We start from the raw sequence: 15581 nt of genomic DNA on the forward strand, positions 1-15581 counted from the left end.
CAGTATGTATGTGTGTGGAATGATCAGTTCTGTGTCACATCTACAATATGTATGTGTGTGGAATGATCAGTTCTGTGTCACATCTACAGTATGTATGTGTGTGTGTGTGGAATGATCAGTTCTGTGTCACATCTACAGTATGTGTGTGTGTGTGTGTGTGGAATGATCAGTTCTGTGTCACATCTACAATATGTATGTGTGTGGAATGATCAGTTCTGAGGTACATGTAAATTATGTGCTATTTATACCATGAAACCAAATACAACTGTGTTTTCAAAACTGTTTTATAATTTCATTATTGCAGGAATTAGTAACCTAAAGACCTCTATATGTTCCAAGATTCTTCATGATGGATACGTACATACATGTATATATAATATGCAACTTGTAAGAATATTCATGATGCATTTGATACATTGATATGCATTCAATTATCAGCCTGTTGTGAAATTGTCAAAAGAATTGATAACTTTGATAATGTGAATCCCCCCCCCCCCCCCCCCCCCCCCCCCCCCCCCCCCCCCCCCCCATTGATCCATTGATAAAAAGAGAATAAGTAAAATTCTTGAACACAAATTGTAACTATTTTGGTGAAATCCAAATTGAACGATGCGACAAAATTATTAGTCTAAGAAACTGAAATTATGTTATGAAAGAAATCAAAAGCATTCATCCACAGGAACCTGAAGCATGGATACTACTTACATCCTCCCCCTTTTTAATAGTTTTTTTTTTTAGGCGATAATTTCTCTGAAATGTGTGGATTCCCTGTCTACCTCATCCCTCTTTCAATATTCTATGTAATTAATTGTTTCATACTTTTGTAAGCTTTAGAGATTGGCCTTCTACCATTATGTATTTTATTATGTATCCTGTTCATTGACAGAGAGTTTGTGTTAGCAGTATTGATAAATTTGTTCTTTTACTGCAAGAAGGCATTGCCCTAGCAAATACTAAAACGATCTAAATGACACAAACAATGCAAATACACTAATTACACACATATCTTACCTACATAATGTAGAGGAGACATCTTCCACATTTCTATACATACATTAATTACACACATACCTTATCTACATATTGTAGGGGCGACTTCTTCCACATTTCCGTTAATTTCTCTCCAGTTGTTAAGGAATCATATGTAAATTCAAATCCACTCTCTGTATGGCACCTGTAAAAACAAATGTATTACCTCCGAATGGCAACCTTTGATTGTAAATCCTGTTGAACCTAAATAAAATTTTCAACATCAACAAATACAGCATTGAGAATTTTCAGAGCCAAATTTGATATCCATATCCATATCATTGATTACAGAAGTGGATTTTTCTTTCTGTGATGTAAGAATTATCACAGTTCTAACCTGAGTCACTTTACAGAGACGTGATTGTGACTTCAGATTTAGCCCTGCAGATATATGTTATTGGACAACTGTCACTACATGAGGATGCTTGATTTTTTATTTTTTTTTTTTGACAAACTGTTTGCCAGTTTGGTGGTTGAGAAAACTCTGATGAATTTCCACTAAAGATCTTTGGATCTCTACTAAGGCCCTGCCCACACACTTCATTCTTGTCCCCTAAAGTAGAATATCAATTTGAAAACATCTGGCTACATACATGAACATACATGTAAATGTTGTTCTCAAAAAGAGAGTGCTTACATATTTCCTACAGGTGGTCCTAACGTAATCTTAGAATCCCTATTGTGGTCTCAAAAGCACGCTAATAACAGAGACATTTTTTTTATGAAATGCAGCTTTGTGTAAAATCAGATGTAGAGATGTTTCTATTCCTTGACCTTACCAATCTGGAATGTCTGATTCTGGCATCATACCTAAAAAGACAAGTAAACAAATAAAACATTCTGACTGGGTCAACCAAATCTGTATTACAATTAATAAATCCATCCTAGATATTACAGTAAAAACAGTTATAACAGTTCGTTATAACCAAACTTCATTATACAGTAAAACACGATTATAGTGAACCTCCAGGGCCAGCAATAAACAGTTCATTATAACCAAACTTCATTATACAGTAAAACACAGTTATAACAAACCCCCAGGTCAGCAAAACCATTTCATTATCATCAAACTTTGTTACAGTGTAAAACTTATACGGTACCAATTTTGATGCACCAGATGCGCATTTTGACAAATAATGTCTCTTCAGTGATGCTCAACCGAAATATTTGAAATCCGAAATAACTATGAAGTTTTAGATCTAAATATAGCCAAAAACAGCGTGCCAAACAAGTGGAGCCAAATTCGTCCAAGGATAAGAGCTATGCATGAGGGAGATAATCCTTAATTTTTAAATGAATTTCTAAATTTTATAACAGCAATTAAATATACATCCGTATTTTCAAGCTAGTAACGAAGTACTTAGCTACTGGGCTGTAGAGACCCTCGGGGACTAACAGTCCACCAGCAGAGGCCTCGACCCAGGGGTCATATATTCAATAAAATTTTCATTATTTTCTTCCCATAGGGGAATAAATATCACTTCGTATTCAGCCTGAATTTGTTTTAAGTGTGTTGTTATAAGCACATTTTACTGTACATAATAAACAGGGTGAGGTACATATACTTTCCATAGAAGTCCGACATGATATGGGGAATCAGATATCTACATAATTATATCTTATTGTTAGTGCTATGATTAATTCTATTTTCGACACACCTTGACCAATGAAAGAGGAAGAAATAACAAAGGTTTCCTTACTTGCTATATTTGTCACTGGGTTTCTACAACAAGCTACTTTGTAAAACTCCTGTAAAAATAAATACCACGTGTTTAAGATGTATACAACACATGTTCAAGAAGTATACCATACATGTTCACTAGGACAGTCAGAACATAAATGTATAGTCCAACTAGGATAGTCAGAATATAAATGTATAGTCCAACTAGGATAGTCAGAATATAAATGTATAGTCCAACTAGGATAGTCAGAATATAAATGTATAGTCCAACTAGGATAGTCAGAATATAAATGTATAGTCCAACTAGGATAGTCAGAATATAAATGTATAGTCCAACTAGGATAGTCAGAATATAAATGTATAGTCCAACTAGGATAGTCAGAATATAAATGTATAGTCCGACAGTCAGAATATAAATGTATAGTCCAACTAGGATAGTCAGAATATAAATGTATAGTCCAACTAGGATAGTCAGAATATAAATGTATAGTCTGACAGTCAGAATATAAATGTATAGTCCAACTAGGATAGTCAGAATATAAATGTATAGTCCGACAGTCAGAATATAAATGTATAGTCCGACTAGGATAGTCAAAATATAAATGTATAGTCCGACTAGGATAGTCAGAATATAAATGTATAGTCCGACTAGGACAGTCAGAATATAAATGTATAGTCCAACTAGGATAGTCAGAATATAAATGTATAGTCCAACTAGGATAGTCAGAATAAAAATGTATAGTACAACTAGGATAGTCAGAATATAAATGTATAGTCCGACTAGGACAGTCAGAATATAAATGTATAGTCCAACTAGGATAGTCAGAATATAAATGTATAGTCCGACAGTCAGAATAAAAATTTATAGTCCAACTAGGATAGTCAGAATAAATGTATAGTCCAACTAGGATAGTCAGAATATAAATGTATAGTCCAACTAGGATAGTCAGAATATAAATGTATAGTCCAACTAGGATAGTCAGAATATAAATGTATAGTCCGACTAGGACAGTCAGAATATAAATGTATAGTCCAACTAGGATAGTCAGGATATAAATGTATAGTCCAACTAGGATAGTCAGGATATAAATGTATAGTCCAACTAGGATAGTCAGAACACAAACATAAATTCAATCTACATTGTAACATAGTCAGAATACATGTCATACTAATGATGTAGCATCAGATTAAAAATATACAAACTAATTACATATTCAGATGAGTTGTTAGAACCTACATGACTACTTACAGAGACAGAATACTCACCCATCAGATGACTTGTTATAAATATTCCCTAAGACTACTTTATTGGATAGTGATCAATCAGATGTGTTGTAGAAATTTTTTTATGAATACATGTACTTACTGGATATTGGCCAATCAGATGCGTTGTAGAAAATTTTCTATGAATACATGTACTTACTGGATATTGGCCAATCAGATGTGTTGTAGAAAATTTTCTATGAAGACTTACCGGATATTGGCCAATCAGATGTGTTGTAGGAAATTACCCATGAATACTTACTGGATATTGGCCAATCAGATGAGTTGTTAGAAATCCTCCATGGGATCCACCAAACACAGCTACTTTACTTTCATCTATTTGATCTAATTTCACAACACTCTCAGCAACTTCCTGCAACAAGGAACAAAGTATGTTACATACATAGAATATCATAAAACAAATAACTCCCCTCTTGTAAAACTATAATTCTCTCACATTATTACAATGGGATATGTTTTAATAGTTAGTCTGATGAAATGACAACCTCTGAGTGAATCATCCTTCAACAGAAATTTCTTTCTACATAGAATTACATGGTGTGCTTTCATTTCTTACACCCTTAAAATCATTTGTACCTGGTACAATATCAGCTAATAAGTGTAACATTTCTATTGGACACAAAATCCGCTGATAAATGTAATATTTCCACTCCACACATCATCTAATAAGTGTAACATTTCTATTGGAAAATAAATATCCCTTAAGACTACTTTATTGGATAGTGATCAATCAGATGTGTTGTAGAATTTTTTTTATGAATACATGTACTTACTGGATATTGGCCAATCAGATGTGTTGTAGAAAATTTTCTATGAATACATGTACTTACTGGATATCAACTGATAAATGTAATATTTCCAATAGTTGTTACTTGGTTGGAATGGCAAAACCATTATTAATTATAAAATATAATCACTTCTAAAACAATTTTCATCCATGGTTTCTTTTTTAAAAATGACCCTTTGTACTGTATATTAATGGTTTATAAGTGCACTATTTTTCCCCGCGTAAGGTAGACAGATTAAGCACGACGTCTGAGCCACGGATTCAAAACAAATTCAATCAGCTGTTTCTACCATACTGGGGATCATCTCAAAATTAAGTGAAAAGAAGACGTATGAGATAAATAGAACATCTATAATTGCGTATTTTGATATTTGGTTTATCCAACTCGTTGATATGGTGTATTTATTTGCTCGGCAAGCCTCGCGAATAAATACACCATATCAACTCGTTGGATAAACCAAATATCAAAACACGCAATATAGATATCCTCTATCTACTCCACACAAAATCAGCTGATAAGCGTAACATTTCTATTGGACACAACATCAGCTGATAAGTCTAATATTTCTACCTGACAATCTTTCACATCCATGTCCCCTACATTCCCAGGCAAGGAGCGAAGACTGTTGTCTCCGTAACCAATGGAGCCTCGGTAGTTAACTGGGAAGAAAAAATAATACTCATTGTAATAAATAATATAATATGGTATCAATATATACTCAGTCTTCACGAAAAACTTTGTGAAGCACAGGCCCTTTGGGCCTCCCAGTATAATAATTTTGCAAGCCCGAACAACATTTTAATGGCCCAAAATGTTTTTTCTAATTTGACCACTTGTCATTTGCAAGGTACAAGCATGTTCTACTGTAGGAAAATACATATCCAGATGACCATAGTTAAAGAACAACTGACATTATTATATCTTATTTTATTTTTCAACAGATGACATCAGAAGCTCATGTTCTACTGTGTTTTGTATACACCACGTACAAAACATTGTTTTCTCTCGAATTAAATCTCAGCAAAGGCCCACCCTCAGTCCAATGGGGCTTAACTTTTCGATCTTTTTTTCTCCTTGTATTACTGGTTTTTTATTTTTTTATTTATTTGGATCTGATGGTTGTGATTGCGAAATACGCTTGTGAGGTTTGGAATTTCACTGACGAGCCCCCTCCCTACACAGGTTGAATATCATTTTACGTCCCTCTTGAAAATATTTCACTCATATGGAAACGTCACCACTGCCGGTGAAGGGCTACATAATTTAGGCCTATGCTCGTCGCTTATGGCCATCAAGCAGGAAGGGATCTTTATCGTGCCACACTTGCTGTGACATGGGGCCTCGGTTTTTGCCATCTCATCCGAAGGACCGCCCCTATTAGTCGCCTCTTACAACAAGCAAGGGGGTACTGAGGACCTATTCTAACCCGAAACCCCACAGGAATCCCAACACGGACATTGGAAGTTAATGTAAATATATACAGTGGAACCCCGTTATTACGTTTTCCATTTTGTCACGATAAAATAACGTAATACCGGGGGCAACGTAATAAACGTTCCCAGTTAAATCCGTTAAAAATATCATTTGGAAATTGTATATCGTCCGTTGGTACTCCGTGAAGGGGTGTGTGAATATATCTTTACTGTTTCTTTGTTTAAAAGACTATGATACTTTGTTTTATTTACATCTTATCTTTAATGTCCGTAATTCTTCGTGTTCTTATCCCTTTTCTTTATTTCGGTGTAGGATACATAAGGATGTTTTGATAAACGTTGCTTTTTCTGCATTCGTTTGGACCGCCATTTTGTTCAACTTTAAAACAATGCGTTCATGTAAATTTCTCTCAATAACTCGTTCCGGTTCGTATTCAACATTCGTATTTAAAAAATAACAAAACATCGTTTTTATTAAGTTCTCTAATTACACAATACACAACACAATAAAAAAATCCCACCCCAAAAACAACAAAACTATAGACACAAAACGCACACGATACCCAACACTTGCACACTTCTCACCAACGATAAACATGCACGGAGAACAATTTAAGCGCAATCCACATAAAAAAAAAATATAATGATGCACGAAGATTTCATTTATAACGCTAAATGATGGCACTAAAATCACGTGCGCTTCAAGGGATTTTAAAATATTCACTGAGGTAAATGCCGTGCACAAATCGGCCGATAGATTGGTGTATGTATGGACGAGATTTACGAACACCCAAGCTGCATGTCCAAACAACGAACAATTTTTTTAATTGAACACCTTTAGTGACCTATGTCCAATCAGTTACCCAAGCGGTTGTAACATTGCTACGATAAATTTTGTCTTTCTTGTTTGGTACCAAAGCTGTCCGTGAATAGAGTTTTAATAGCGAAGGTAATCACACTATGCTGAACACGCAGGTGGTTGAGAAATTATTTCTTTGATTATCAAAATATGAAAAATGAAGTAAATTTCATAGAGTACAGTTTCTAAATAAACATTATTTAATTGTTTATCACTGGCTTCTATACGGGGTATTCACCTGTATTGATGTCGCTAGATCTATCGAAGCGTGATCAGTCAAGCGTCTCTAATCCCCAAACAGACCAGGAAATTTACGTGGTGACTGCCTCAGGCAGTCAAGGTGTGAATGGCTTATTATTTTGAGAATCACTATTGAATAATTAAGGGTTTATTACGTTTTTGTCGGAATATTTACAACGTAATACCGAGTCCCGGCATTTTAGGACAACGTAATAACGAGGTCTATTTTATATAGGTTTGTTAAGAAATGGTTTTGTGCTTTGAAATTCCAACGTAATATGCGGACTAACGTAATAAAGGGGGAACGTAATAACGGGGTTCCACTGTAGTATGTGCATGTATTGTTTATATATGCACACACTATATACTTACATTAACTTCCAGTGCCTGTGCCTCCCTATACTTCATAAAAGGCAGGATGGTTGATCATTTTTCGATGCGAAATTTCATTGCTACATGTAAGTCATGCAATATATACAATAAAACATTTACAGGCCCTCTGGACTCCTGGGTTATATATTTTTAGAAGCCTGATCTCGATTTTACTGGCCTCAGGCATCGGGCCACCGGTTAACGTCGAAGACTGATTACTTTAAAATAATGAAACCTTACACTGAGATGTCAGTATCATACATTGTGATCGTTCCATATAGTGAAAAGCCATGGAGGTGGAAATACTGTGCGCTCTAACATTTTATGACAATAAGTAAACATCTTAGACGAGTGTCAACATTTCAATGAGGGAAATACAAGTAATTTTCATGCATTTGAACTACCTGTAAATCTATAAACTTACTGTATATCACTGCAAATCCAGAGAGCGTAAAAACAGCAGGGAAAAGCTTGAAATCTGTAGTGAACACTGAATGCGGACCACCTGTAAAATCATATCATGTTTATCTGTAGAGGAGGGATGCGTTTCCATTACAAAATCAAATGTACAAGTCCCTGTATTTAGGATGGACGATGCAAGTGTAGAGAGAACGGGACACAGAGGGGTGATGGTGAGAAAATGGAGGGGGGTGGTGAGGGAGAGAGGGCTGGGAATAAGAAGGAACTAGAGTTTGAAGAAAGATATTGTAAAAGATAGAAGAAGGAATTTGTTTTAATCACCCTCACTCTCTTGTACACACTTTTTCAGCTCTAATGAGCTTTTCTGATCGCCTGTTGTCCGTCATCTGTCCATTTGTAAACTTTTCAACATTTTTGACTTCTTACAGACCACTGAGCCAATTTAAACTAAACTTGGTAAGAAGCATCCTTAAGCGAAAGGCTTTCAAGTTTGTTCAAATGAAGGGCCATACTCCCTTCAAAGGGGAGATAATAACAAAAATGCAAAAATAGGGTGAGGTCATTTAAAAATCTTCTCAGGGACCGCTGAGCTAGAAGAGCTGAAGTTTAAATGAAAGCTTCCTGACATAGTGCAGATTCAAGTTTGTTAAAATCATGGCCCCTGGGGTAGGATGGGGTCACAATAGTGGATCAAAGTTTTACATACAAATACATAGGGAAAATCTTTAAAAATCTTTTCAAGAACCACTGGGCTTGGAAAGTACAAATTTACATGAAAGATTCCTGACATAGTGCAGATTCAAGTTTGTTAAAACCATGACCCTGGGGGTAGGATGGGGCCATAAAAGACGATCAAAGTTTACATACAAATATATAGAGAAAACTATTTAAAAATCCTCTTCTTAAGAACCTCTGGGCTAGGAAAGAACAAATTTACATGAACATTTCCTGACATAGTTCAGATTCAAGTTTGTTAAAATCATGACCTCTGGGGATAGGATGGAGCCATAATAGGGGATCAAAGTTTTACATACAAATATATTGGGAAAAATCTTTAAAAATCTTCTTCCTAAAAACCACTGGAACAGGAAAGTACAAATTTACATGAAAGCTTTCTGAAATAGTGCAGATTCAAGTTGTTAAAATCATGGCCCCCGGGGGTAGGATGGCCCACAATAGGGGATCAAAGTTTTACATACAAATATACATGTATAAAGAAAATTTTTAAAAATCTTCTCAAGAACCATTGAGCCAAAGAAGTTTACATCTACATGAAAACTTCCTGACATAGTGCAAATTCAAGTTAGTAAAAATCATGGCCCCCAGGGGTAGGATGGGGCCACAACAGGGGATCAAAGTTTTACATACAAATATAAAGGGAAAATCTTTAAATATGGGAGAAGGTGACTCAGGTAAGCAATGCGGCCCATGGATCTCCTGATGATATTACTTTATTGAATACTGTTCAAGTATTTCCAGTGTTACCAGAAAATAATGAACAGAGTCTTTGAAGTTAACATTTATTTTACATTATTTATTGAGGTCGCAAAATGATGGTGAACATTTAAAAATCAAATAATGTACTGCTACAAATACTCACCATGAGGGAACACAATTAAGGGGTGTTTATCTTTGCCGTTTTTCGGTGTGACTAGAATACCTTCATATTCAAGTGTACCTGTAAAAAAAAAAATGAAAATGTGTCTATGAAATAAACTTGAATTAAAATTCTCATGAATATACAGATATAAAGACTCTAATGTATATATAACCTACCAACTTTAGGGTGAGGTCGATTTGTCGGGAGGAATTTAAGGACCTCAAAATTGATGTCCAGAGATGGCTCGGGGTCATCTAGAGGTTGGAACACCGCTGTAGATTCTTGTCCACTCTCTGGAAGTCTGCATATACTCTAAAAATAGATGTCATCAATATCAAACCCAACCCTTGTGACTGGGGACATCATGCTCATCCAGGACACACAGGGTACTCCTTACTTTTAAGGAGTGCATCTGTAAAGAATTCTTTCTTTCTTTTTATTTTCACTGCCCCTTTTGATGCTGTAATTCAGAAGTTTACACGTTTTCTGGAAACCATTTGAAAATTAATCATGCTAAGGCCCAGCTTCTTACAAAACATGGCAGTTGGTTAATGCTGTAAATCAGAAGTTTACACATTTTCTGGAAAGTTTGAAAATTAATCATACTATGGCCAAGCTTCTTACAAAATATGGCAGTTGATTGATGCTGGAGTGAAGGACTAACAGCCTGTTGTCAATAACATCAGTGACCCTCAGACAGGTGTGGGATTCTGAAAAATAAAACATTCTGTTCTTGAGCTCACATTTCTACATTATACTTATTTAACCTCTTTTTAAAGTATGAGATTCATATCCTATAAAAATCAGAAAAATGTTGTTTACTTCACGAGAAAAAGATTGAATGTCATAAAACGCACCACTGAGAATGGGCGTGAAAAATGGCATTAACTTCACGAGAAAAAGATTGAATGTCATAAAACGCACCACTGAGAATGGGCGTGAAAAATGGTGTTAACTTCACGACAAAAAGATTGAATGTCATAAAACGCACTGAGAATGAGCGTGAAAAATGGTGTTAACTTCACGAGAAAAAGATTGAATGTAATAAAACGCACCACTGAGAATGGGCGTGAAAAATGGTGTTAACTTCACGACAAAAAGATTGAATGTAATAAAACGCACCACTGAGAATGGGCGTGAAAAATGGTGTTAACTTCACGACAAAAAGATTGAATGTAATAAAACGCACTGAGAATGAGCGTGAAAAATGGTGTTAACTTCACGAGAAAAAGATTGAATGTAATAAAACGCACCACTGAGAATGGGCGTGAAAAATGGCGTTAACTTCACGAGAAAAAGATTGAATGTCATAAAACGCACCACTGAGAATGGGCGTGAAAAATGGTGTTAACTTCACGAGAAAAAGATTGAATGTAATAAAACGCACCACTGAGAATGGGCGTGAAAAATGGTGTTAACTTCACAACAAAAAGATTGAATGTCATAAAACGCACTGAGAATGAGCGTGAAAAATGGTGTTAACTTCACGAGAAAAAGATTGAATGTAATAAAACGCACCACTGAGAATGGGCGTGAAAAATGGTGTTAACTTCACGACAAAAAGATTGAATGTAATAAAACGCACTGAGAATGAGCGTGAAAAATGGTGTTAACTTCACGAGAAAAAGATTGAATGTCATAAAACGCACCACTGAGAATGGGTGTGAAAAATGGTGTTAACTTCACGACAAAAAGATTGAATGTAATAAAACGCACCACTGAGAATGGGCGTGAAAAATGGTGTTAACTTCACGACAAAAAGATTGAATGTCATAAAACGCACCACTGAGAATGGGTGTGAAAAATGGTGTTAACTTCACGACAAAAAGATTGAATGTAATAAAACGCACCACTGAGAATGGGCGTGAAAAATGGTGTTAACTTCACGACAAAAAGATTGAATGTAATAAAACGCACCACTGAGAATGGGCGTGAAAAATGGTGTTAACTTCACGACAAAAAGATTGAATGTAATAAAACGCACCACTGAGAATGGGCGTGAAAAATGGTGTTAACTTCACGAGAAAAAGATTGAATGTAATAAAACGCACCACTGAGAATGGGCGTGAAAAATGGTGTTAACTTCACGAGAAAAAGATTGAATGTAATAAAACGCACCACTGAGAATGGGCGTGATCTTTCCGGTCTCCGTGTTCACCACCAGCACTCCCTGGATATATAAACAAACAGATGAAAAAGTGTCTCAGACTCATCTAACAGTCTCAGACTCATCTAACAGTCTCAGACTCGTCTAACAGTGTCAGACTCATCTAACAGTGTCAATCAAATGTCTCACTCATCTAACAGTCTCATCTAACAGTCTCAGACTCATCTAATAGTGTCAGACTCATCTAACAGTGTCAATCTAATGTCACAGACTCATCTAACAGTGTCAATCAAATGTCACAGACTCATCTAACAGTGTCAGACTCATCTAACAGTCTCAGACTCATCTAACAGTGTCAATCCAATGTTACAGACTCATCTAACAGTGTCAATCAAATGTCTCAGACTCATCTAACAGTGTCAATCCAATGTCTCAGATTCATCTAACAGCATCAATCAAATGTCTCAGACTCATCTAACAGTGTCAATCAAATGTCACAGACTCATCTAACAGTGTCATACTCATCTAACAGTGTCAGACTCATCTAACAGTGTCAGACTCATCTAACAGTGTCAATCCAATGTCACAGACTCATATAACAGTGTCAATTAAATGTCTCAGACTCATCTAACAGTGTCAATCAAATGTTTCAGACTCATCTAACAGTGTCAATCAAATGTCACAGACTCATCTAACAGTGTCAGACTCATCTAACAGTCTCAGACTCATCTAACAGTGTCAGACTCATCTAACAGTCTCAGACTCATCTAACAGTGTCAATCCAATGTCACAGACTCATCTAACAGTGTCAATCAAATGTCTCAGACTCATCTAACAGTGTCAATCCAATGTCTCAGATTCATCTAACAGTATCAATCAAATGTCTCAGACTCATCTAACAGTGTCAATCAAATGTCACAGACTCATCTAACAGTGTCATACTCATCTAACAGTCTCAGACTCATCTAACAGTCTCAGACTCATCTAACAGTCTCAGACTCATCTAACGGTATCAATCAAATGTCTCAGACTCATCTAACAGTGTCAATCCAATGTTACAGACTCATCTAACAGTGTCAATCAAATGTCACAGACTCATCTAACAGTCTCAGACTCATCTAACAGTCTCAGACTCATCTAACAGTGTCAATTAAATGTCTCAGATTCATCTAACAGTGTCAATCCAATGTTACAGACTCATCTAACAGTGTCAATCAAATGTCACAGACTCATCTAACAGTCTCAGACTCATCTAACAGTCTCAGACTCATCTAACAGTGTCAATTAAATGTCTCAGATTCATCTAACAGTGTCAATCAAATGTCTCAGACTCATCTAACAGTGTCAATTAAATGTCACAGACTCATCTAACAGTGTCAGACTCATCTAACAGTGTCAATCTAATGTCACAGAATCATCTAACAGTGTCAATCAAATGTTCTTGACTCATTGTTCACGATATTTATTTTATTTTCATTCATTATTTATTATAGTCTTCTATATGTAAGACTTTTATTCACGAGAGCTCTATTTTTGTGAATGGCCAGTCTTGTGAAATTACACGTAAATAATGTTCTCGTAAATCATAAATGACATGTGATTTATAGTTCTCACAAGTAATTACACAATTCTCAGCTAATTAGGTCTCTTTCAATCAAGACATTTTAAACTTTACAAATTTTGGTGTATACATAGACATATCTTGTAAATTGAATAGAGGCACCAAGAGCGGGCATCCATGACAATAGGCAGTCAGTACAATATCCGACTGGGCTACCCCGCTAGGCAGTCAGCACAATATCCGACTGGGCTACCCCGCTAGGCAGTCAGCACAATATCCGACTGGGCTACCCCGCTAGGCAGTCAGTACAATATCCGACTGGGCTACCCTGATAGGCAGCAGTCAGCACATTATCCGACTGGGCTACCCCGCTAGGCAGTCAGCACAATATCCGACTGGGCTACCCCGCTAGGCAGTCAGCACAATATCTGACTGGGCTACCCCGCTAGGCAGTCAGTACAATATCCAACTGGGCTACCCTGCTAGGCAGCAGTCAGCACAATATCCGACTGGGCTACCCCGCTAGGCAGTCAGTACAATATCCAACTGGGCTACCCTGCTAGGCAGCAGTCAGCACATTATCCGACTGGGCTACCCCGCTAGGCAGTTAGAGTGAAAAGGAATATATAAGTATTGATGACATTTGTATTTTCATTCATGTTTCACAAAAAGTCAGCCATTATTACCACATGTTAATCCTCCTTAATATCTCTGTATTTCACGACTGAAAAGTTAAATGATACTCCTTATCAACGTCCATGCACAATACTGTTTACAGACCGAAAAATCACTTTAACTCCGAACAGTTTTACTGCAAACACCTTACTGGGGAGAAAAGTGAGACCGAAAATGAATGAAATTGACTTATCAAATACAAATACCAGCTGACGTCTCCACACACTGTTGATGAAGACCCTCTTCCCGTCCGACGTCCAGCATCTCTGAGGTAGCGACATAGAGTACACACCAGGACAGTCATCCCCTACAAATTCCGTACAGCGAGATAAAGAAGCAGACATGACAGTAACTAGAGTTCACGATGCATGGTCAGTCAAAAGCTCACTCTCTCTACATTCCTTATAGTGCGTACTTAATTTGGATAAATTGTTGTTCAGCAGAAATTCACAAGAATATAAAATTTTGAATATCATAACTCAATGGACTTACCAGGTAGATGCACATACATGTAAATCAGTGATAACAAATTAAATGTGAGAATTTTACAGATTATTATTTACTTTCGTATCAGAACGAATCCACAATACCCAACTACAACTACTCCATATAAACAGAAATTCATGTGACCCGAGTAAGCCAGATCAGCCAATCAGAGCTCAGAGTAAGCCAGACCAGCCAATCAGAGCTCCCAGTCGGGACCCGAGTAAGCCAGATCAGCCAATCAGAGCTCTGAGTAAGCCAGATCAGCCAATCAGAGCTCCCAGTCGGGACCCGAGTAAGCCAGATCAGCCAATCAGAGCTCCCAGTCAGGACCTGAGTAAGCCAGATCAGCCAATCAGAGCTCCGAGTAAGCCAGACCAGCCAATCAGAGCTCCCAGTCAGGACCCGAGTAAGTCAGATCAGCCAATCAGAGCTCCCAGAATCAGTACATAGTACATGTAGTACTGCTACATTAATGTAATCATTCTGTATATACTCCACTACAGCTTTCACATTGAGATGGAGTCTCTCTGCTCATTCATTAAAACATCAGAAGTGTTGATCTTGAGGAGTTTGTACATGATAGTTATACAAGGACAGCGATATCTACAGCTGTATGTATGTTACACAAGGACAAAGATATTGTTTTTTGTCGTTGATATCTTTACAAAATGTAAAGATAGTCATTTCCTCATCAATGCACAGCAGTTGTGACAATATGTGTATGAATCTTGATAAATATAGTGCGTCAATTTTAACGGCTGGGAATTCCAACAAGAATGAAAGCAAAATATAAAATTTAATATAAACAAGAGGTACTGTGAGCAATGCTCACTAAGAATACCCCCCCCCCCCCCTTCTCCCGATTATCCAAATCTCTCAAAGGGTGTTGTTAATAGGTATAAATTACCTCTTTCCTGAGTGTAAGAAAGAAAAGGCATGAAAAAACATTGGGTAGTCTCTTCTCTAGGAGCACTTGACCTTTGACCTTTTCACCCCAAAATTGATAGGGAACATCTTCGTCCCATGGGTAGTCCATATATATGATA

The 15581-nt window shown here is 36.6% G+C and overlaps 1 protein-coding gene across 4 annotated transcripts in view; it reads right to left on the bottom strand.

The window, feature by feature from the left end:
• LOC125655122 (acylamino-acid-releasing enzyme-like) overlaps positions 1 to 15581 on the bottom strand; it is a 43214-nt gene that overhangs the window by 8123 nt on the left and 19510 nt on the right. For all 4 annotated transcript variants that reach the window (XM_056142961.1, XM_056142963.1, XM_056142962.1 and 1 more), the window contains exons 11-21: positions 14256 to 14356; positions 11825 to 11876; positions 10331 to 10416; positions 9883 to 10018; positions 9707 to 9784; positions 8111 to 8191; positions 5353 to 5441; positions 4236 to 4346; positions 2730 to 2778; positions 1809 to 1839; positions 1072 to 1174 (exon numbers count right to left, since the gene is read on the bottom strand). In XM_056142961.1, the coding sequence (XP_055998936.1) occupies positions 1072 to 1174; positions 1809 to 1839; positions 2730 to 2778; positions 4236 to 4346; positions 5353 to 5441; positions 8111 to 8191; positions 9707 to 9784; positions 9883 to 10018; positions 10331 to 10416; positions 11825 to 11876; positions 14256 to 14356 (917 nt within the window). The remainder of the gene's footprint in view (positions 1 to 1071; positions 1175 to 1808; positions 1840 to 2729; positions 2779 to 4235; positions 4347 to 5352; positions 5442 to 8110; positions 8192 to 9706; positions 9785 to 9882; positions 10019 to 10330; positions 10417 to 11824; positions 11877 to 14255; positions 14357 to 15581) is intronic.

Source organism: Ostrea edulis, chromosome 7 (assembly GCF_947568905.1).
Source record: "Ostrea edulis chromosome 7, xbOstEdul1.1, whole genome shotgun sequence".
Classification (NCBI taxonomy): Eukaryota; Metazoa; Mollusca; class Bivalvia; order Ostreida; family Ostreidae; genus Ostrea; species Ostrea edulis.